General features: G+C 41.8%; 1 protein-coding gene across 1 annotated transcript; it reads left to right on the top strand.

Annotated features, from left to right (window-relative positions):
* The first annotated feature begins 483 nt into the window (after positions 1-483).
* cerk (ceramide kinase) lies at positions 484-22,642 on the top strand. The gene is made up of 12 exons (XM_080737385.1): positions 484-618; positions 1,131-1,253; positions 4,465-4,590; positions 5,950-6,016; positions 6,740-6,885; positions 7,686-7,760; positions 8,064-8,216; positions 10,441-10,546; positions 11,354-11,436; positions 12,158-12,366; positions 13,854-14,074; positions 16,565-22,642. The coding sequence occupies exons 1-12, from the start codon at positions 573-575 to the stop codon at positions 16,656-16,658; spliced, it is 1,449 nt and encodes a 482-aa protein (XP_080593511.1). The 5' UTR covers positions 484-572; the 3' UTR covers positions 16,659-22,642.
* The last annotated feature ends 793 nt before the right edge of the window (positions 22,643-23,435 follow it).

Here is a 23,435-nt window from a genome sequence, read left to right as displayed (position 1 = left end):
AGGTAAGATTTTAACTACCTCTCAATTTAACACTTTCTTTACTTTCTGGGGCTGTGCGCTAAAAAAAATGTTGTCCTCAATACCTTCAAATCCAAATGCCTACATAGCTATTATTGAATATTTCACACTTGTTACATTCCACAGACCAGAAGACGCGCGCTGGCCACGTTCAGGTGTTTAGACAGATATCTTGAGTTGTGTTTAGAGACGGCTGTGTCCCCTCTCAAATGAGCACTTGCCCAGTCGGGCAACCTGAAAGCCAACTTCACCTGCCCGAAGGTTTTATTTACCTGCCGGGGGCAGGTGGGCAAGCCTTAGTGTCAATGCCTGTATACCCTTGAATGGTGTGTGGGAATTGGATATTTGTCCAGGACCTGCTGACTGTACATTATTTACAGCACCTTGTAATATTTGTGTCCTTGTATTGTATCTCTTATGTGGACATAAAAAAATGATTGAAATGTGTGTGTGTTCTAGGTGTGTGCCACAGCGTGCCTGTGTCAGAGATCGTAGCGGTCAGAGAGGAGGATGTGGAAAACAACACGTCTAAGAACGAGGGCAGGTGGCAGAAGATGCCGCAGCAGAGACCAACAGAAGCCTACCCGTACGCTTTCACAGGTAAACAGAGGTGGAAGTAGTACTTGCATGTCTTACTTATGTAAAATGTAGAAATACTCTGTTAGGGCACAGTCAAACCACACTTTTATTCTACCCATGAGGGGGGAATCTGCCAATGCATTTCAATGGGAATGGAGCGGTTTGCTGCCATTTGTGGATTTCTGAAAAAAAAAAGAAAACACACTCTATTCCCATTGAAATGCATTGGCAGAACCCGCTTCATAGGTACAATAATAGTGCGTTTTGACCATGCCTTTACAAGTAAGTCCAGAATTCAAAATGTACTTATTGTAGTTGTAGTGGTTACTGTATGTTTTTTCTTATATTAAAAAGAAACCTAAATCTACAAAGTAACTAGTAACTACAGTGTTCAAAATAATTATAGTGGTGTAAAAGTACAATATTTGCCTCTGAGATGTTGTGGGGTAGTAGCAAAAGTACGAAAGTCCTGTTAGATATTTATGGGCATAAAAGGGATTCTGTTAGAGTGTTGTGTGTGTTTCTCTCTGCAGTGTCCTACGTGGAGAGGATGAGGCAGCATCGCTGGCGATGCAGCGAGGTCACCTTCCACTGCCCAGAGGGGGCGCTGTGCCAGCTGTGGGTCAGCACCATCAGAGAGCAGCTTGCGTCACTGGGTAATGATACTGATGACGCTTGAGTTAGCATTGAGTTGTTAGCGTTAGAAACTGCACCGTCACCCTCTTAAAATAATGGCCCACAATGTTCTCTAAATCATCTCTTCCTGACCCTGGCCACCCCTGGTACAATTGCCTACCCTGTGTCCTTATTGAAAAGGATCCATGCTGTTCCCACCCCTGTAGCAGTGGTGGAAAATACTGCAATGTAGAATTAAGTTAAAGTCCGGAATTCTAGATTTACTTGAGTAAGTAACTAGTAACTACAAAAGTATTGCTATCAAAATGTATTTAAAGTACCAAAACTAGAAAGTACTCAAAATGAAAAAAATCCCATTTTCAAATAAATGGATATAAACATCCTCTGAAAATAGCAGATCGCATCGCGTAGAAGTTGAAATAGAAGTAGAAGTAAAAAGTACTTATGGAAATACTCAAGTAAAGTAAGAATATCTAAAATTTGTAATTATTTACAGTACTTGAGTAAATGTATTTAGTTACTTTACACCACTGGTCAGTAATACAGTGGCCAATTGCCCAAGTCAAAACATAGAGCCATTTAATCCTCTTATGTTACATAACTTGACAGACAACATTATTTGTATGTCGATAGTTACATATTGTTGTAAACATTTCGTGTGAAATGATGAAGTATGTATTTCTTTATCTGAAAAACTGGGCCATTCATTTAGACAGTTCCTCACTGGGTAACACAGACACTGACTTAACACTGAGTTATTGGCGTTAAAAACATCATTATACGATACTTAGACAGTTGGTCTCGGTCCATTAATTTAATTGCTGTGAGTTCCATTGATTGCTGATATACATTACATACAGTACAACAGCACTCAAACTTTATATTGTAACATTTTGTATGATTTAAAACCATGCTCACAACCATGCGAGCAAACATTGTTAGGCTATTTACCTACTCGCACTGTTCATATGTTGCTCTAATTTTGAAGCAACTGTGTTTGTTGCCAGAGCCAAATAAACATTATTTTTGTCTCTGTCAGATGGAGACCTCATCTGTCCAACTGTTACTTTTCAGGATTAAAAAAAAAGAAAAAACTCTTTTTAGCTTGTGGATCTGCTATTTTCAATGCTGTAGTAGTGTGATCAAGTAGAGTGTTAATTTATGAAAAAAACACAAATGTTATAATATGGAGATGAGAGGTTTCTGTCTGACAGCAACGATTTACGAAATCATGAACTATCAATTTAATTGGCATAACGATTACATGTGTGGAGAAAAAGGAGATAAAAAGCAAAACCACTAATAACTAGAAGCAGTGCTCTTCCGAGCACAGGTCTCCACCAGGCCGTGCGTCCTCTAGGGAGTGTGCTTACAAAGTTTGAAAGTGATCGGTGGAGTTATAGGTAAAACCACAAATCGGCCTGTTATAGCGCCACCATGAGGCTGATTTTTAAAAATGTAAGTGGCATTCCTTCCTCGGCCTAGTGGGAACGTGTGTGCGCGATTTCATGATAATTGCACTTTGCGTTTGTGATTTGAGGCATTTTGTTCAAAACGGCTCAATCCTACAAACTTTGGAAGCCAATATTAGCCAATCAGGATGTTATATGCAAAATCGGACAGATCCGTCTCGATCACATGACTGTCGAGATACTGCCTACCGATTTGTAGGATTTTTGGACAAAATCTGTAAGAGTAGTCCACAGAAATCTGTTTTGCAAACATCGGCCACTAGGTGGCGCTAGAACAGGCCCATTTGAAAAATGTAGGGCAGAGGTTCTAGATTGGCATCCAGGGAATGTGTGTGCTCACTTTGGCAGTGACCGGGCAAACGGCGACTGAGATTAGCTGCACACAAACTGCGAGGACGCACGCACGCACGGACGGACACACGGACGGACGAAGGGGAAAACATACTCTCCCCCATGCCTTCGGCTGGTGGAGACAATAACGAAACATTGATTTTGGACATATAAGGTTTCCAACCCACAACGTTTTACAGTACCTTGTGTGATGTGCTATTTAATGCACCCTCAAAAGCATCCAAGTCAATGATCTCATTGCTGCACTTTGGAAAGTTAGAGAGCACTTCATGAAATACAACCCCAATGAAATTAATGATTAAAAAAAAAAAAAAAAAAAACAACAACCAGACATTAGAAATTGAAAACGGGGTCACAGGAGAATAAAACAGGCCAATGCAGCAAGAATTAAATGGGTCAAAAATAAAGCCCATAAAAGCCTGTCTGTAAAGAAATGTGCTTTTATAAGTGATTTTGAAATATGACTGCAGAAGTGTAAAAGAATAGGGAGGAACTCGACTGTAGAAATACAAAGGAGACTGTGGTGGAAAACCAGTAAGACTCCCTAAATCGGGAGATATGCGACCGTCAGGTCGCATACACAAACTTTAGAAGGCAATGGTAGCCAATCAGGAGGGAATATGGGAAATGGGACAGATCCATGTTGATGACATGACTTTAGAGATACTGTGTACCGCTTTGCGTGATTTTAGGGCAAAATCTGTAGGAGCAGTGTCCAAAAAAAATTGTTTTGCATAAATCGGCCTGATGGTGGCGCTAGATGGGACAGATGCATGTTGATGACATGACTGTAGAGATACTGTGTACCGCTTTGTGTGATATCAGGGCCTCGTTGTGAGGCGTTGTAAGCATGTAGATCGGCTATTTTCACAATTTGGCCAATGTTTAATTTGTCATTTCAGAAGTATTAAAAAGTCCTCAAATTGTCACTTTAGAAATGTGTAGATACCCTCTATACACTTAAACCTTATGTTGGTTTGTTTACTGTTGAGTGAGAAAACAATGTTGCACATTAAGTTAATCATCTGGGGACCTCCCAAAATAATTTGGGGACCCCCCTGGGGGTCCCGACCCACAGGTTGAGAACCACTGTTCTTAAGTGCCTGTATTGTAAAATGTACTTAATTGTAACAAGAGTATTCTTTCTGTATTGTGGCATTGCTACTTTTTACTTTGAAGTAGTAAAGCATCATGAGTACTCCTACCAGCAGCACTGTGTGACAGTAAGAAGGAGGTTACCCTCATTCAACCCCCCCATTTCCAGGACCCATGCTGCACAAAATGCTGACTACTGGAAATGGCTTTTTACTATTTCTGGCAGAGAAAGCATTCCTCTCCCCACTGTGATTAAAACGGTCCATATTTCTTTCTTTCTCTCTCTCTCTCTCTCTCTCTCTCTCCATGGCAGCCAACCGACCCAAGCATCTCCTGGTGTACATCAACCCCTATGGAGGCAAGCAGCAAGGCAAGCACATCTACGAGCACAAAGTTGCCCCACTTTTCGCACAAGCCAACATCTCCACAAACGTCATCGGTGAGTCGTCCAAGAAATAATTCGTCATTGATAAAAAAAAACAACAACATACCTTTTTTTTTACAACCTGTTTCTCCCTAATTTTATTTATAACAGTGTTCCCATGGTCATGAAATTCCTGGAAATATTTTGAAATTCGAAAAATATTTTTCCAGTACTGGAAAAGTTTTGGAATTGATCAAGGGTCCTGGAAAAAATGGCTATGCATTGTTTTTGGTTATTGATTTTGTTCTCATTTACTGCCACCATAAGTCGACTTTGAGGATTCCCTGCCACGATTTTCTAACCTTTTGACGTGGGCACGTGCGTGTCCATCGTGCACGATCCGCATGCACGCCACGGTCTGTTTGCAGCGTGCACGCTTTATTTTTGCTACACTGCCTGTCTTTGGTCATTGCACATGAGAGTAAGCGACTCGTTATTGCGCTGAATTATTGTTATATAGTCCTGGAAATTGGCTTAAATATTCTGAAAAAGTTTTGGAAAGGTTTTGGAAATTCATTGGTAAAAATGTGTGGGAACCCTGTTATAAGCCAGTTATTTCCTCCCCACACATTAGTTCTGTGTTGTTGTCACTGCTGTTGTATCCTACTGACTCACCTTCAAAGTCTTCACTTCACATGATGCTATGTCATGAATGACGACGGCGTTCATGACTAGTTGCCGGAGGCATACAAACACAATGCCGTAATTCGGGTTTCTTAACTCTTTGAGTGCCAATCCCGAACTAGTTCGGCTTTATTAGCGTATCGTAGAGTGCCGATCCCGAACAAGTTCGGCTTTAAAAAAAAAAAAAAAAAAAAAATTTTTTTTGAATTTTTTTTTTTTTTGGACCCCATCAAATCTGGTGAACATGATTTCAATCGCGATTTTGCATGTTCCACCCCCATACAACCCCATCTAACATACAGGGCAGCCATTTTTGTTTACATTACATGTAAAACATAATGGCGATTATTTCAAGAATGCCTGAACGGATTTCCAATCGGATTTTTTTGTTTGAAAGCTGTGAACAAACTGCACAAATCCACTCCAATGCAATCCAGGATTGCATTGGATTTTTTAGAGCTCATTCTTCTCTGTTTTTTTCCCATGCATGAGGTGTGCAAGGTTTAATCATGGCTAAGTTGACGAAAATAAGGCTTCTAAAATGCTTGGTAGCCAATAGCTAACTTCAAGCTAACTTCATCCTCTTCCTGTACATGCACAAAGGAAAGTGTTCAGGCAAGTCATGGCTCCAGGGCTTGGGCATGCATTACCAGCATATCTCTATTATTCTCTGGTCACTGGGCGCCCTCTAGTGGTGATAGGCTGGCACTCAATGAGTTAAATGTATTTATTCTGTCTTGTTTGCTACAGTAACAGAGTACGCCAACCATGCAAGAGACCACCTGAAGACTGACACGGAGCTAAAGAAATATGACGGGTGAGCCTTAGGTCAAGTTTGCTATTGACGGATTAAGTGGTTAAATGTCTGAAAATATACCTGAACATGAATCCAACAGATTAATAGAAAGCGTCAATCTCTTTGATGTCTCCCTGTGCCCATTGACGCGTTCGACACGTTGTACAGTAAACTATATTAATCTGTAGCTACTGTACAAAGCTACCGCGGTGACGGAAAACACTCCATTTCCCGAAATGCTGTGCAAGATCACGTGACGCTGCTGCACAAATGTAAAATGTTGTCCTAATCTAACTTTTAAATCACCTTCATGTTTAAAACGCGGCCTTCTCTACCAGCCGTTACAAAAGCACTGAGGCCCGTGATTGTTAGAAAACTCTCCTGACTGAAAGAAAATACTATTGTGAAAATAAACAGGACATACTCAGATTACTTTTTTGCCAGCCCTTCAAAAGAAGCTAAAATGACAGGTTGCCATGGGCACCTGCCGATTAAATGTTGAATAATCCTGGTCACCCTATGTGTTAATTGACACAACCCTGATGATAGTGCTATCAAACACGTCTATGAAGCCATCTATGGAATCCATTAATAATGTTAATCTGCAACACAGTTTAAATACAACATGTAGTGTGGGGAGGGGGTCCCTGCTTCATCTCTCTCTCAGCTAAGGGGTCCTGGGCCTAAGACCCCTGCTCTGTAATAGTCCTGTGTGTAACCCTTGACCTTTCCGTTGGCGTTCAGAGTGGTGTGTGTGGGCGGGGACGGCATGTTCAGTGAGATCGTGCACGGACTGGTCGGACGCACGCAGCGGGACAACGGCGTGGACCAGAACTGTCCCGACCAGAAGCTGACGCCCTGCGCACTCCGCATCGGGATCATACCTGCAGGTCAGAGACACACACACACACACACACACACACACACACACACACACACACACACACACACACACACACACACACACCATTGTGAAAGAGGGCCTTTATTCTCAACCACTAGGCCAGGGGTCTTCAACAGGGGGTCCGGGACCCCTAGGGGGTCCCCAGAGTTACTACAGGGTGACAGAGTGATATCCTTTTCATCCTTTTTATGGCGTTGTGAGCTTGTAGATCGGCTATTTTTGGCAAAGAGCTTTGGTATAGAGGCGAAAAAGAGCAGACTAAGTACAGAGTGAAAGGTCAAGTTTATTAAGTATTGACAGTTCAAGTGGTTAAATATCTGAAAACACAAATTGACATGAATCCAAAATACACTGATGATTGTGCTGTTCATCTCTCTCTCAACTAAAGGGTCCTTGGCCTGAAAACGTTGAAGACCCCTGCACTAGGCATTAAAACAACCTGAAATCCAGTACAAAAAAAAACATTTCTTTACCATGATTATTTGATCCCCTTCCCCCTCGCTTACATGATAAAATACTGCACATCATCAGCTCATTAAGAAATGTTATTTGCCGTGCCCTCAAGCAGTTAACATAATTAACCCATGTCTCTATTTAACTTAATTAACATTTAGCTTAATTAAGGGACATTTGCTAATGGGAAAAGAGGGAGGAGAAATATATTTTTAATGTTCAGTCTTCTATAAGTCGCCGTTAAATTGGCAGTTTTTTGGCCATTTTGCCCACTGTTCTGGTTACCTTTTTGACTATTAAAGCTATTAACATGGTGGTCTCTTCTCTTTCTAGGATCCACGGACTGTATCTGCTATGCAACTGTCGGGGCCAATGATCCTGTGACTTCGGCTCTGCACATCATAGTGGGTGAGTCACAGCAACCACTGTATCCATTGGAGCACACTCCAATGTCCCAGTAGGCTACACAATAAAGGGCTGATATCTTGTTGGTATGGCTGTATATTAAGGTTGGGTCTATAACGCATTATACACGCATTTATAATGCATTATAATGTGCTTATGAGGCATTATAAAACTTGCTGGAAGGAGAAAAGACACTGGAGCAGCTCGGGCAGTTGAAGCCTCTTTTATTTGGAGACCCACTGGGCTAGGAGACAGTCAGCCTATGGACGTGTGTTCAAACCTACGTGTTGTTGTTATTGTTGTTAGGAGACAGTCAGCCTATGGACGTGTGTTCGGTTCACCACAACAACACCTTCCTGCGCTACTCCGTCTCGTTGCTGGGCTACGGTTTCTATGGTGACGTGCTGACGGACAGCGAGAGGAAGAGATGGATGGGGCCGGCCAGATACGACATCTCAGGTAAGATGGTCACCATCAACCAATGACTCTAAAAGAAAATCTGGACAAAAGGAGACGTTCAAATCTTACATTTTTTTAATTCCCGGTCCTGAAATGGAACCGGAAACTAATGCTATTGGCTGGAAGGGCAGTGGGGGCGGGCCTTCACGGAGTAGAACCAGTAGAAGCTCTAGAAACATACCCTACTTTATCGTAAATTTTAAAATGAACGGGATAATTAAAAGAAAAACTATAACTGAAAGTATAAAGTACTAGAGGGTCGCGGCCCTTTGGGCCGCTCACATCTAGTTAAAAAAAAAAGTTAAAAAAAAAAGTTAAAAAAAAAAAAAAAAAGTAAAGTAAAAGAAATAAAAAAAAAATAAAAAAAAATAAAAAACGTTAAAAAAAAAAAAAAATTGGGGGGGAACTATTGTGGCGGAACTATTGTGGCGGAACTATTGTGCCGCAGCGCACGTTTCCGGTCGGACATATTTGACCGGCGGACTATTTTATACAGAGGCAAAATATGAGGGTAATAACGAATACAACTGTATACAGAGGTTTGGAAACGACATCTTGCAAAGGTGACATGGGTGTTTGAATTTTTAAGCTATATTTAGTACATATGTAGTACATCTTGGCCAAGTGGTTTGGTATTTAAGTTAGCGATACATGACCCGGAAGTAGATCACTTACTCTGATGTAATATAAAGATTGATGACAGTGTTTACTAAGGTAATAAAATCAAGTGTTAAGTCTGGTGAAATACCCATTGAGATTAACAGTTCTACTGCCAGATTTATTATTTATTTATTGGGGCTGGTGCCAGCAAAAAGCAGCTTACCTTTGTGATGTTATAGAAAATTATCTATTGATTATTTTCAAACTAATTCTTTATACAATGGACGCTCATATGTGTACTTTAGCCAAACTGGCGGCAGAGGGCAGCCTTATGCAAAGAATTCATGTGAATTGGGCCACTCCGCTTGCCATACATTCAGCGCATAGAAATGCATCTTCTAGATCAGATCCACAGAAAACAGCCAGGAAGTGATTTGGGACTCCATTATTGCTAACGTGCGGTGGACTTTTGAGAGCAGCGTTACGGGAGATGTTTTTACTGTACACGGCTGCGTGACCCCTCATCAGCTTACAGTCATCAGATAAGGTAAAAAGAACGAGCCGTATTGGCAACAAGCTGGGTTGAAAATCGGGGCGAACAGGAACGTCCAAAGCAGTAAAAGAGTTAATGGCATGAAAAGTCTTCTGCAACCTGAAGGAGGGGAAACAGCGACACCCTCCAGGCCATTAATGAGAACTGCAGCGTTTTCAGTACTTTACCTTTTTATATAGCCTCATTTCCAGCTGTGAATGCTTGCCGCCTGCTTATAACCAAAGGGGGTCACTGGTTCAAATCCCTGGGCCGACTGGGGAAAACCCGGGGCAGGGAAAGTAACATGCTCTGACTAATGTTCCTCGCCCCCTCCAACAATAACTAATGTTCTTTGCCTTGCCCTTGAGCAAGGCACTTAACCCCAATTGCTCCGGCCTGCAGCCGTACAACACTGATGGTGCATGGCAGCTGCAACGCCCCAGCCTGGCCTCTAGGGGGAGGGGGGTTGCTGGTGCTCAGCAAACCTGGCCTGGATAAATGCGTTAATTTCGTCATCAGTAATTGTCCAGTTTTGCACCTTAGCATGCTACATTGCTGGCATTGTTACTTAGATAAATTGTGGTGCTGTAGCGAATGCACCAATGAGGATGCTGGCAGTGGGGAAAGTGAATAATGAAAAGGGAGAATTCTAAAGCCTATGTGCTGTGCCCCCACTACAAAGTAGTACCACCTTTACCAGCGCAAATGTTTTTTCCTAAGTTTTGATGTTCCTGTTTTCTTTCTTTCTTTCTTTCTTTCTTTCTTTCTTTCTTTCTTTCTTTACTTACTTACTTCCAAGCTAGCAGTTACACCGTTTTTCTTTCTTTAGATATTACATGTATGCCCAGAATTAGTTTGTTAGATAAATAGTGTACATGATGCAGGAGCAAAGACCCTAATGAGGATGAAAAAGCAGAGACCCAGACGAAGGCTACTGTACCTCTGCAACACTGGTCAGATAAGGAGGTTCACTTCAGGGCTGCAACAAGTCAATCAAACTCATTATTGATTATGAAAAGAAAAAATCTATTTTAATAAAATATTCAATCATACTCTGCCAAAATTAAAATCTTTGCATCGATCATCCTCTAGGTTTGAAGACGTTCCTGACCCACCACTACTACGAGGGGACTGTGTCCTACCTACCAGCTAACGATATCCTGGGGACACCGCGGGACAGGGCCAGGTGTCGAGCAGGGTAAAGGCCTTCATCATTCATAAAACACTGAAGCACGGGTATTACTTCGCAGACTTCTTATTTATCGGCCTGTTTGGTAAGAACCGACTACGCGGCTCCGACGTTATAACTACTTACCAGACGGGCACATAAATAAAAAGTGCGATGAGTGTGATTCGAGCCTGAGGTGCTGAGATTGCTGGGCTAATATTTAACGTTGACGTCACGGTGCCATGTGAAATGGGAGGGGTCTTGGGAGTTACTTACAGCGGTCCACTCACGCCTTTGCCTGGCTCCAGGTCATAGACCCGCCAAGTTCACACACCAGGCAGGCAGGCACACACACACACACACACACACACACACTGACACACTGACACACACACACTGATTTCACCAAGCTGTTAATGTTGATTACATGTTTCTGGTCGCAGATATGTGTGGAATCAATCACACACGCCACGCGCGATCGCTCACGGCCGTGTGCGTGCTTCGCGATCACGCTCGCACACAGACACACACACGCGATGTTTGTTGCTGCCATTGTGTTTGCAAATGGCTTGGCTAGAAATGTTGTGGGAAGCCACAAGTAGGCGGATCCGCTGATCTCTAGTGATTGGTTTAGGGGAAGTCAAAGTCCCTCGCCTCATTGTGCCCTGTAAATCCTTCAGACAGGGCACAATGTCAGACTCAAGCGTCAGCGGAGTCTGAAATCAGGCTACTCACGCCTCGCATTTGAAATGCCATCTTCCTGTGCATTTAGTTTGCCCTGTGTGAAGACTCTGGAAATAATGTACATTATGTACACCCCCTATCTCCACGTTTCAGCTGCCTGATATGCCGGCATAACGGGCGGCTACATTCCGAGGAGAAAGCAGAGAAATACAAGACGGAAGAGGTTTCCGACAGCGGTAAGTTCCTTTTCAGATTCAGTCTAGCAGAAAGTTGGTTTGAAAATGCAAGCCCTTCAATGCATGTCAAATTGCTTTGGCTTTAAATCTTCTTTGTGTATATTCAGCGGTTACTGTAAAAATCAAGTACTTACTGATATTTAAGGTTTTGCCTTCGATTTAAATAATTATGGTTTTCAAGGAGAAATAAAAAATGCCTGCATAAGGATATATGCTGATACACACAAGAGTGTCTTGGACTCTGTCACACAGACACACACACACGCACGCACGCACACACACACACACACACACACACACACACACACGCACACACACACAGTATATGCCTCGTTAACCACATAAACCAGTGGTTCTCAAAGTGTCGTCTGGGGACCCCCAGGGGTCCTTGAGGGAGTTTCTGGGGGTCCGCAGCTAAATGATAGTTAGACACTAGCCTCCCCTAACACAGGCTGATTTTGGTCTAGAGGGGTGGATTCACCGGCTGAAAACAGCCGGTGGATCCTATTGGTTCACGATCTGTGCCATGGCCCGCCTCCCACTTCCTATGCCAGAAATTGCAGCAAGTTACCCCAGGCTTTTATTTTTCTTCCTATCGCCAAAATAAAAGCCTGGGTTTCCGAGGCTAGTTAGACACCACTTGGGCCCTTATGGTTCCATTTGTACACTCTTAAATGAACATAGATTTTTGTTTTAACCAACAAATATCACTTCTTTCCAGAGAGTGATGATGGCGGGTGGAAGACGATCCGAGGAAAGTTCCTGGCCATCAACGCGGCCAGCATGAGCTGCGCGTGTCCCCGCAGCCCCAAGGGACTGTCCCCGGCTGCGCACCTGGCCGACGGCACCACCGACCTCATCCTGGTCCGCAAGTGTTCCCGCTTCCACTTCCTCAAGCACCTCATCCGGCACACCAGCAAAGAGGACCAGGTACACAGGCCTGGTTATGTGTTGTTTTCTTCTCCAGGACAGATGTTAACCCATTCAGAACGGGTACACATTATTGTGTATCATTATTTTATGCTTTAACTATTGAAAAATAGCAGATCTACAAGCTCACAGCGCTGCGAGCTTGTAGATCTGCTATTTTTGAAAAATTGTGAAAATTAGAATTTTGACCCGATTCTATAAGTGTCTTTTGAATCCTTCTAAGATTTTTTGAAAAAACCTATGTTTCTATGTCAGCAATCTGGCGGGCCATCGTCAAAGAAAAGGTCCTTTTCACTTAACTAGAGCTCAGTTAGTCTGTTCTTGAGAGACTACTATGTCAGTGGTTCTCAAACCTTTTCATGTGAAGGACCCCCAAAATTATATTTATTTGGCCACGGACCCCCATCTCAAAATATTTAGTTCCAGGGACCACCCAGAAGCAAAATTTGAGTTACAAACGTTTGCTTTGAAAATACATATATTCAAAGATTTGCACACATTTTCACGACTTTTTCAAAAATAGCACAAGCTCGCAGCCGCGCTGTGAGCTTGTATGTCTGCTATTTTTCACTGGTTAAAGCATTCAATAATTATTGGCCTAAATGGGTTAAATAGTGCAAATAAAGACGTTTTAAAGTCACATTCTGACGGCGCGGCTGCAAACACGACCCACATCCTTGCTAGCCAACCGGAAGTCAGCCTATTTATTGTTTTCTTTACGTGCATACATTAACCTTGTAAACCAGGGGTCTTCAACGTTTTCCAGACCAAGGACCCCTTAGCTGAGAGAGAGAGAGAGATGAAAACGGACCCCCTCACTGCATGTTGTATAAATTGTGTTGCATGTTAAAGGAGTAGTTCACCCCCAAAATGACTTCCTATTGTTACTCTTCCCATGGAGACTAGAGTTCAATCATATTTTTAGTTTTTTGTCGCATTCCTAAGACAATAATTATCAGTAGAAATAAAATCATTTTGGGGGTAAACTACTCCTTTAAATGTTTTCATAGACGTGTGTAGATTTCACTGTATGTTGGATTCATGTGATTTTCAGACATTTAACCACTTAAACCCACAATACTTGACCCTTGGCTCTGTACTTGGTCTGCTCTTTTTCCCCTCTACACCGAACCTCTTTAGCAAAGATAGCCGTCGTTGTGAGCTTGTACATCCTGCTATTTGTTTGCTAAAGTTCTCCTCAGAATAGGGATGCTTGGTTCAAGTGGTAAATATAAAAAAAAAAGTCTGCTGCAGTTTCCAACAGGAAACAGGATGTATTCTTGGTTGATCGAGGTAAAGTGTTATTAACTTCTAGATTTGTTTTTGTGACACCGTCTTACAACAGTACAGTTTTACTCAATTTCTCCACTCCTCTCTCTCTCTCTCTCTCCCTCTCTCCTTCTCTCTCCCTCTCTCTCTCTCTCTCTCTCTCTCTCTCTCTCTCTCTCTCTCTCTCTCTCTCTCCAAACATTCCAACCAACCCTCAGTTTGACCTGTCCTTCGTGGACGTGCACCGCGTGCGTCGGTTCCGCTTCGTGCCGCGCCACTGCCAGAGCGACTCTGACCTGGCGCTGGACCTGCACCAGGAGAACGGCAAGCGCCTGTTCAGCCACATCTGCCGGGACCACCCGGCGTGCGGCTGCGCCCCCGCCTACAGCAGCTGGAACTGCGACGGCGAGATCCTGCCCCACACAGCCATAGATGTCGGGTATGTGTCCTCCCTCCTGTAGGAGCAGTGGTGAAAAAAAGTATCAAGTATCAATACTGCAATGTAGAAATGCATCAGTCTTGTATGACAAAGTACAGCATTAAATTGACAAAACAATGAGTTTTAATATGGAGATGCAAGGTTTCTGCCTGATGAAAAGGGAGAAGCCATATACCAACTGGTGCCACAAAGGGTTAATCTGCCCCTGCACAAGAATTACTGAAGAAATGTTTGGACGTAGCAAAATGTGTCTGTGTTAAAATGTTCTTATTTTGATCATAAGACCCCGTTACTGAATGTCAAGCCTGCTGGTGTCTGACAACTGATTTACTATAGCACATTAGGAGTCCAACTACTGTAGTTCTAGTGGTTCTCAAACGTTTTATTTGCACGGACCCCCTAAACTTTGAGAGTGTTCAAATGGAACCAAATTCCATTTGAACACTCTCAGAGTTACAGACCTATTACGGCTATCTCTTAATGTTTCTGGTAATATTATTGACCACTCATTTTGTATGTCCGTGGCAAAATATATATATTTGGACAAAAAAGTCCCTGAATAAGCCAGCATGGCTGAAGAAACGTTTGGAAGTAGCAACATTTGATAAAACAAACTAGCAGCTGTAGATGTGAAATTAATCAAGATAAAGCGACTACATGGCCTATTTACTGGCTGAAATGAATAGTTTGTTTACAAACAGGCTGCCAGAGACGAGCAACGATAGTCTGTACTCCTCCTCTGTGCATACGGTACTGCATGGGGATAGGGTTTGTAGTGTGTTTGTTTAGTTCAGATCCATAAGCTTGAACCATTTAATCACTTAAACCATTTATACCTTTGCTATTCAAAAATAGAGCTCACAGCATGTCACATCGTGCCACACTGAGCTTTTACTTCTGCTATTTCTTTAAAACTTTATAAAAAATATCGAATTTTCCATTTAGTGGTCCTTGGCTAGAAAAAGTGTGGAAACCGGGCTGTAGTGCAAGGGACTCATAACTCATTTCACACTGTCTGATCTCCGTATTTATTCAAATAAAATTACACCTTGAAAAATAACTCGATAGAACTTGTAGAAAATGTTATTTTGATACATAACAACCTTAGGAAAGGAAGCTTTCCTTCGCTTTCACGCGAGGTTAGCGATCAGCTAATTAGCCAGTGTTTTATTCTGTCTTGGGGTTGATATGGCCTGTGGCTCAATCTTGTAAATGAATTCATGAAGTCGAGGGAGAAAGAACCAGGAGGCATAATTAATCAGGATGGAGAGTAGTAAAAAAAAAAAAAAAACACATTGATGGTCACCTGACGACTGGCGGGCAGGGCACGCTGTGCTCCACATTTCTGTGGCGGTCTGGGGCAGTGGTGGAAAAAGTATTCACATATTTTAAGTAAAAGTATCAAGAAATACTCTGTTAGGGTGCCCTCACACCAAAATACCTATGAGAGTGGAATCCGCTTTCTGCCAATGCATTTCAATGAGAGTGAAGCGGTTTCATGCCAGCAGAGGATTTCTGCAAAAAACGCTCCCTTCTTATTGAAATGCATTGGCGGAACGCGGATTCCACTCTCATAGGTATTCTGGTGTGAGGGGGTAAAAGTAAAAGTCTGGAATTCAAAATTTACTTGAGTAAAAGTACGAAAGTGTTGGCATAAAAATGGACTTAAAGTACCAAAAATAGCAGATCTACAAGCTCACAGCGCGTCGCATCACAAGGCGTTGTGAGCTTGTAGATCTGCTATTTTCAAATAGCCAAGGTATAGAATTGGGCTAAAGTGGTTCATGTATGTTTTATAATATTTATAGCTGCAAAGTAACTAGCAACTAAAGTTTTCAAATAAATGTAGTGGAGTAAAAGTACAATATTTGAATCTGAGATGTTGTGGAGTAAAAGTACTAGTAAGGCGCCTCAGGGCGACGAGGTCGCGCCACAGTGATGTGGACATCAGGGACGTGGACATCAAGGATCTCCAAATATGGACTTAAAAGGGATTTGTTCCCCTGGCATCGCAGGGATCTCTATATCTCCATATATGGGCATAAAAGAGATTTGTTCCCCCTGGCATCACAGGAATATCTCTAACAGGGCATCATTAACATTGATGACATCATGGAACTCCATATATGAGCATAAAAGGAATTCTGTTAGTGTGACATCACAGTGAAGCCATAGACCGTAAAAATGTGTACACATCTACACGGACGGACGGGGACAAGCTGTGACATTTCTCATAGTAAACAGCGACCTTTGGTCGCAAAAAGTATTGGAATTTGGAAATACTCAAGTAAAGTACAAATACCTCAACATTGTACGTACTTGAGTCGATGTACTTAGTTACTTTACACCACTGGTCCGGGGGGCGTCAAACCGTCATCCTTCTTGACCACCAGCTCCACGCCACGCATATAGGTCGAAGTTTGTCATACCAAGGACCCCCAAATGGATATGAAATTTGACTTTTCCTTATTCTCTCTCCCCCCTCCCCAGAGTGCACTGCCAGTTGATCCAGCTGTTTGCTCGAGGGATCGAAGAGCCGGCGGTGTACGAAGACCTCACCAACAGCAACCCGTGTGCAATATAAGAACACCCCCGCCCCGCCCCCCAGACACTGGAAATGTCTTAAAACTGCGTTTTTGGAGGAGGTCACAACGGTATATATATATACACCCCCCACCCCGTCCATCTGTGATGACATCAAGATGGAGACTTTGTGGGTTGGGGGGTCCAGTAGGAAAGTGTAACTATTTTTATTCCAGCAGCAGCGTGGTTCTCAACCTGTGGGTGGCGAATGCCTAGAGCAGTGTTTCTCAAACCTTCACATTTCAAGGTCTCCCCTCAACTCTGACAGTGTACAAATGGAACCAAATGGACCCGTCAGGGTTCATTTGGTTCCATTTGTATACTGTTAGAGTTACAGACTTGTATGGGTCAATTTAGACCCCCATAAACAAACCCACCGAGTCCTTGGAATCCACTTTGAGAACCATTGGACTAGAGTGATCCGCAAAAGGTTTGAGAACCACTGCCGTAGCGTGGATTTTTTTTCTTTTCTTTTTTTATTGCGAGCCCCATGGTTGAGTCTGATACCGACAGGGATGAAGGTTGAATGGTGTCTGGTGCCTCACTTAATTTGACAAACCTAATCAGCCCCTTTAATACTTACATATGAACTATAATTAAAGCGCGATATAGTTTTCACGTGGTCCCCCAGGGACCTGTACTTGGACCCTTCTTATGACCCCTCTGGTGCGTTTGTTGGCACAAATAAAACTATTAGAATACATCAGAAACGAGGAGGGTCGCCGCACTCAGAAATAAAAGTCTCATTGTTTAGTTTAGTTTTTCCCATGCTTCAGGAAAGGTGACAGACAGACGCTTTGGGCTACTTTATAATCCAACCTTTTCATCGATGTTAGATTCCTATTGATTGGAAGGCTGGATAGCCTGCATAAGGCCTGTCACCTTATTACCTGAGGCATGGACAAATTTTAACGGGAAAGAATGGACTTTTATGGCCCACCTTATTTTTGATATAAAAGAATAATCTCTAAAAAATAAAACTTAACGTAATATATTCCCTCATTCTTTTAGTTTGTTTTGTTTTTGTTGCTTTAATGGAGTTATGAAAGGTATTTGTTACAGTAGAGAGGTGCAATACTTGTCAATATTTGTTAAACTGACATCTTTGCACATTAGCCTGTCTGCTGCTTTAGCGTAATGGTGAATTAAGTGTTTTCAAATATATAATAAAATAGGTATTTTATTTTATTTATTAAAGTCATACTTTGTAACTTTGCTTTTTGGAGTTTTGGCAACACCTCTGGTTGTTACATGGTCCTTCCAGCATCCTTTTCTTTTTTCTTTGTAAATGAATGCCCTTGGCCTAGTAGCCTAGTTCATCATGCAAGAGTGTCACACAAAAATGGTAATAATAGCAGATCTACAAGCTCACAGTGCAACACATTTTTTGGGAAAAACTATTAAAAACGTTGCACAGTATGACTTTAGGTACAGTAGAAAAGTAGATTAATCATTAAAGAATGTTTTGCACGTTTTGTTTTAAAACCTTTATTTTGTTATTATTATTATTATTACCCTTATTATTATTATTATGCTACAAATCAAAGTATACCGTGTAAACTAACAATTGCCTGTGCCTGTGGGTTAATTTCGTGTTATAGGTTGTGAATACATGCATTTCTAATATCGAGTAAGTCGTATATTATATTTTAGTTGTAAAGAAAGGTCCCCAGATTAAGTGATACCAGACACCATCCAGTCAGATTTTTTTCCCAATTCTATTATGGGTTCAGTTCCAAGCGCATTTCAGTCGCTTTTTCATAGTTACAACCAGACGTGAGACGTGGACTTAGGTTGAGTCAGACTTATATTAAGTCATGAAATTCCTGACTTGACTTGGAACTGGGTCACGTTTTCCGTCTACACCAAATCAACAAGCTCACGGTGCGTTGCAAGCTAGTTTTGGGCGAATGTTCCCCCCTTAGAATATGGACACTGGGGCTCAAGTGTTAAGTTGTGAAAATCTGTACGTGCACCAAAAGACTAAAAACAAGAAAGAAGGAAGAGCATTGACCCTTTACCAGTGGAAAAGGACTGCTTATCAGACGGACCATTTGAACCCAATGTCGTGTCCGTTTTTTTTTTTTTTTGTGTGTGAACTGAAAAGAACTGAATACATTAGAGTAGGTAGGATAAGCTGACCAGCTAGCTCTATTATTGCTGCAGTAATCATTCCGTAGTCGTGTCTTCAAATGTCTGAAATGGCTGTCAGAAACAGTAGTGTTGAATGATGTGTTGCACTAGTGGTGCACTTTGAGGCGCTGCTCTCCATTCCAAATCTCTGGCTTTGCTCAACAACACACACTGGCTCTTTTCAACCCCGGACGAAGTGTAACCTAACCCTTTACCTAACCTTGACCTGAACATTTTCAGAACCCATGGAGTTCTGTTAGGGTTACATTTTTGCTATTTTAGAAGAAAAACTAAATGAACTTAAAAGTATAATATAAAGCAGAGGTGTGGACTTGAGTCACAAATGTGATGATTTATATTGACGATCTTATACAATCAAATACAAATAAAATAAATACGTTGACTTGACTTCAACACCAATGACCCCTGACTTGACTTAAAGTCACTTGAGACCTTCCAACAAGCTCAGGACTTGTTTGCGACTCAAAACAAAAACAAGAAAAAACGAAAACAAAAAAAACGTTAGGACTTGGACTTCCCTTGGGGCTTGCCTTGAGTTCCCAGAACTCCAGGTTAGTACCAACCTTCTGAGCATGGGGCCCCACTTTAGGTTCTGAGAACCTAAAAAATGTAATAAATCAACTGTCGGGTGGAAACCTCATGTCCAGTTCCAGCTTATGGATCTGATCCTTTTTGTTGTTCTGCCTGACTAAGTTCAGAACATGTGAAATACGTTTTCAAGGCACAGCGTGGTTCACTTTGTTCTTGGTAAGTCGTAAAGAGCCAGTGTTGTGTACGGTGCAGATGACCCTCCCTCCCTCCCTTTCCTTGTTTGCAAGCTGGCCTTGCTCCATGTGAGGGAAAACGGTAGCAATTCCTGATGCAATTCAACATGCATGTGCTTTGTCTGAGCATCACAATCACAGGGTTTTAAACATGTGTGTTCATACTGTATACCTGACCAAATGATACCAATCACGATGTAGGGTTGCCAACCCGTCCCTTTTGAAATAAGGAGTCCTCCTTTAATTTGGAATCTAAAAGACGTGTCCCTCATTGGACTGGTAAAGGGACACACTTTTGTTCCTTATTTGTTGGGAATCGATGAATGGCACACATCTTAAGGGTCATTACCAGTGTGGACACTACCATCCACTTCAATTGAGAACGATATTTTTGATCTTTATCTTTATCTTGCCCAGTGGGAATAACCCTTTACAGTTCATATACAGTACCTAGTAGTATATTATTTATAATACAGGTCGTTAACATCTTAAACCCTCTAGACTTAGTAAACTGGACCTGAGTTATCTCCGTACTTTTTTATTTCTTTGTCCAACGTTCCTAGCCTGGTGTACCGTTCCGGTCGCGTGAATTCACATTATCCCGTGTCTTCTGCAGACCCGTCTGGCCCCAAGCGCTGGGTGGGCATTTTGCAGCAACCAAAACCTGGAAGAGACGGACGCTGATTGTCTTTTCCACTTATGGATGCTGGGGTTCGAGTAGTTAATATAATATACAAAAACTCTACATATATAAAGTTAGATTTGATCTTTTTTCTGGGCATCCCTTATTTTTCTTAGAAATAGGTAGGTAGTTGGCAACCCTAATCTCAACCTGTATGCTGTTGCTGTGATGTAGCTCCAATGTAGATGTCAGATTGCTGTACTTCCTTGTCCAGGAACTATTATTAAATTACATAAGTAGCACATAACTTAATAACATTGTGTAATATTACTTTAACATACTATTTACAAAATGGGTAATATTGTTACAGTTAATATACAACCCACTGCTTTCAGAATCTCTGTAATTTACCTTCAAAAAATATATATATGCATACTAACTTTTTCTCTGCCATTTTAAACATAGCTGTAGTAAGCAGCTGCCAAATTGTCCTTACCTTTTAGCGTGGGCACGCGCACGCATCGTGCACAATCTGTGCGCGACTCATCTAGTAGACGTGTAGACTCGGTGACAAGCTTTCGAATACAAAAAACCCCATTGAAAAAGACATATCCGTTGCCACGCTGTATCTCTGCTTATCAGCCAGTGTTTACATGAAAAAGCATTGAAAAAAGCCAACTGTGCGCTATGGTAACACGTGGACACGTTCGCGCACAAAACGCACGATATGTGCGGGGATCATAATCCAGGCGTGTAGAGACTGGATCAAAGTTTCCAAACGCAAAAATCCGATTGAAAAACGAACGTTCCATCGCCCAGTAGCTTCCACTTCTGTTACACAGTAAACCAATGGAGGCGGGACTATGGCCCAGGCTCAGACTGGATACGGAAAGCTGGATCCGGTCCAGACCGGAAATGACCGGATACAGTTAGGGGGGCGGGCCTAAAGAGCCAGAATCAGCGAAAATCTGCGCTAATACTTTTAATCCTTTCATAATGATTAAAGCTAATTAAACTTTACGGGCTCTACGGGCATGGCAGCGCGGTACAGCGGGAAATCTACGGGCTCTACGGGGATCGCGAGGTATGAGCTAATAACCAATGCAGTTTATCCACAATTCACTACTTAGACCTTTATTAGTTTTCAGTCCTATACTACCTTGCACTGCGCTGTTGGTTCTGGGTTGTTTGTCTTTCATCATGAAACTGAAATTGAGGCCTGAAATCGCTTTTTTTTTTTTTTTTTTTACTTATTGTTTTATTATCAGCATTCATCACATAAAAAATAATTCCAGAATATAAAACAAGAAATAGCCTTTTAATATCAATAGTATTCCGTCACTGTCGGGTAGAAACCTTGTATCTCCAAGTTTCAAATTTGTATGTTCTTTCGCAAAGTAAAGCCCTGCTTCATCGTACAAGGCCGTCGCACAAAAGTAGTGAAAACAGCAGATCTACAAGCACACAACGCCTCGCACTTGTGTGCTTGTAGATCGGCTGTGTTCACTAGTTTAAACCATTTTTTAAATGAAAAACAAACAGTTTTGAACATACAAGGTTCACCCGACAACAACGATTCATTCTATTCTATTCCCTTTAGCCTCCTCCTTCCATTTCATATGAGGCCTCGTTCTTTTGCGCTTCATTTGAGAGTATTCAAAAGTAATGCAAAAGACCTTATTCTGTTTAATCAGAAGTAATATAATACTACTTATCTTGAAAGCATCTTCCCCAACATTGATTGATTATACGTTATGAGCCAAATAATATAGACAATAATATTACAAATACGCAGGTATCAAAGGTGCTGTTAAAATGCAAGTAGCTACTCTAAACACACACCCACACACACTGTGACTAGAGCAATATAGTTTCTCTGAGACTACAGCAAACAAGTCTTTACAGACTTTCATCTTCTCAAGTACGACAGGTTAGCAGTGTTCTGACTAACAACAGACATCAGTTTAGCCAGTAAATCTGACACGTTGCTATCGACTCCTTAAGCTGTTTATTTTTTCCAATATGTCTTTCATCTGACCTGGCGTAGAAGGGGATATTGATTGTGTGTGTGCGCACGTTGTGTTTGTGCGTGCACGCGTGTGCGTAATAATGTACACCGTATTGACTGTTGAAAATGTTGGACAGTCAAGCGGATTCGATTTACGATGGCTAGAAAACAAAGTGTCTGCCTCATTTCAGCAGCAAAGCGGCATGATTAAATGTTCGTAATACTCTTGTCTTTGTAACTCCTCAAATGTCTTGAGGATGTTTGCAGCGATATCAGCGATTCCCATCCAGAGAAGGTTGGGGACCACTGGGTCTGTGTGTGCACAAACTTCAAAGTGAAAACCCAACACAGTCAGTGCTGTGTGATCTGTGTAGCTGATAATGAAGGAACCTGTTTTGTTTTTGTCTTACTGTCCCTGGATTCTGTCTTGTTTGTTCTTCTCCATTAAAGATGCTGGATCTACCACGGCAGTGTCTGTTGTTTATTACCTCGTAGCAAAACACGTAAGCCACGTGATATACATTCTGGGCTCTGATTGTCTAATTCGTTTGTGGTCTTAGTTAAGTGGTTAACTAAAATTAAACAGCAAAAAAGGAAAACTAGAATTGGGGGGGGGGGGGGGGGACTCTAAACTAACAGGTCCATTTGGTTCCATTTGTATACTGTCAGAGTTACAGACTTGTAAGCAGTGGTGTAAAGTAACTTAGTCCATTACATTACTTAAGTACAATTTTGAGGTATTTTTGCTTTACTGGAGTATTTCCAATTTGCTTATATATAGTACAGAACAATTATTTGAAAACTTTAGTTATAGTAGTTATAGTTACTTAGTAGATTTTGATTATTATTCCAAAACATACACTAACAACTTCAGCCTCATACACATTTCGGCCATTTGAAAATAGCCGATCTACAAACTTACAATGTGTCACAATGCGTTGCGACACATTGTGAGCTTGAAGATTTGTATACAGTATTTCTACATTGCAGTATTGTATATTGTGCAGTATATAATCCCCCCCCCCCCCCCCCCCCCCCTCTTTTAGAGAGTCCCTCGACCCCATTTTGAGAACCACGTCACCAGATGGACAACAGTAGGTTAATCCTGACAATCCTAATGGTACAGCACATTCGTTTATCACTTTTTGAAATACCACTGCTGCTTGAAATACCATGGAACCTGGGGTCCCCGCTGGCCTATACTGGTCCAGGAGCATACCACTTAGGCAT

Source organism: Nannobrachium achirus (assembly GCF_963921795.1).
Source record: "Nannobrachium achirus genome assembly, chromosome: 11".
NCBI classification, from domain to species: Eukaryota; Metazoa; Chordata; class Actinopteri; order Myctophiformes; family Myctophidae; genus Nannobrachium; species Nannobrachium achirus.
This window is presented reverse-complemented; position numbering and strand designations above follow the sequence as displayed.

Coding starts and splice junctions, on each gene's coding strand:
- cerk (XM_080737385.1), top strand. CDS start 573: ATGCCGCAGCAGAGACCAACAGAAGCCTACCCGTACGCTTTCACAG. Junction 7,761..8,063: donor GGCTCTGCACATCATAGTGG/GTGAGTCACAGC, acceptor TATTGTTGTTAG/GAGACAGTCAGCCTATGGAC. Junction 12,367..13,853: donor ACACCAGCAAAGAGGACCAG/GTACACAGGCCT, acceptor ACCAACCCTCAG/TTTGACCTGTCCTTCGTGGA.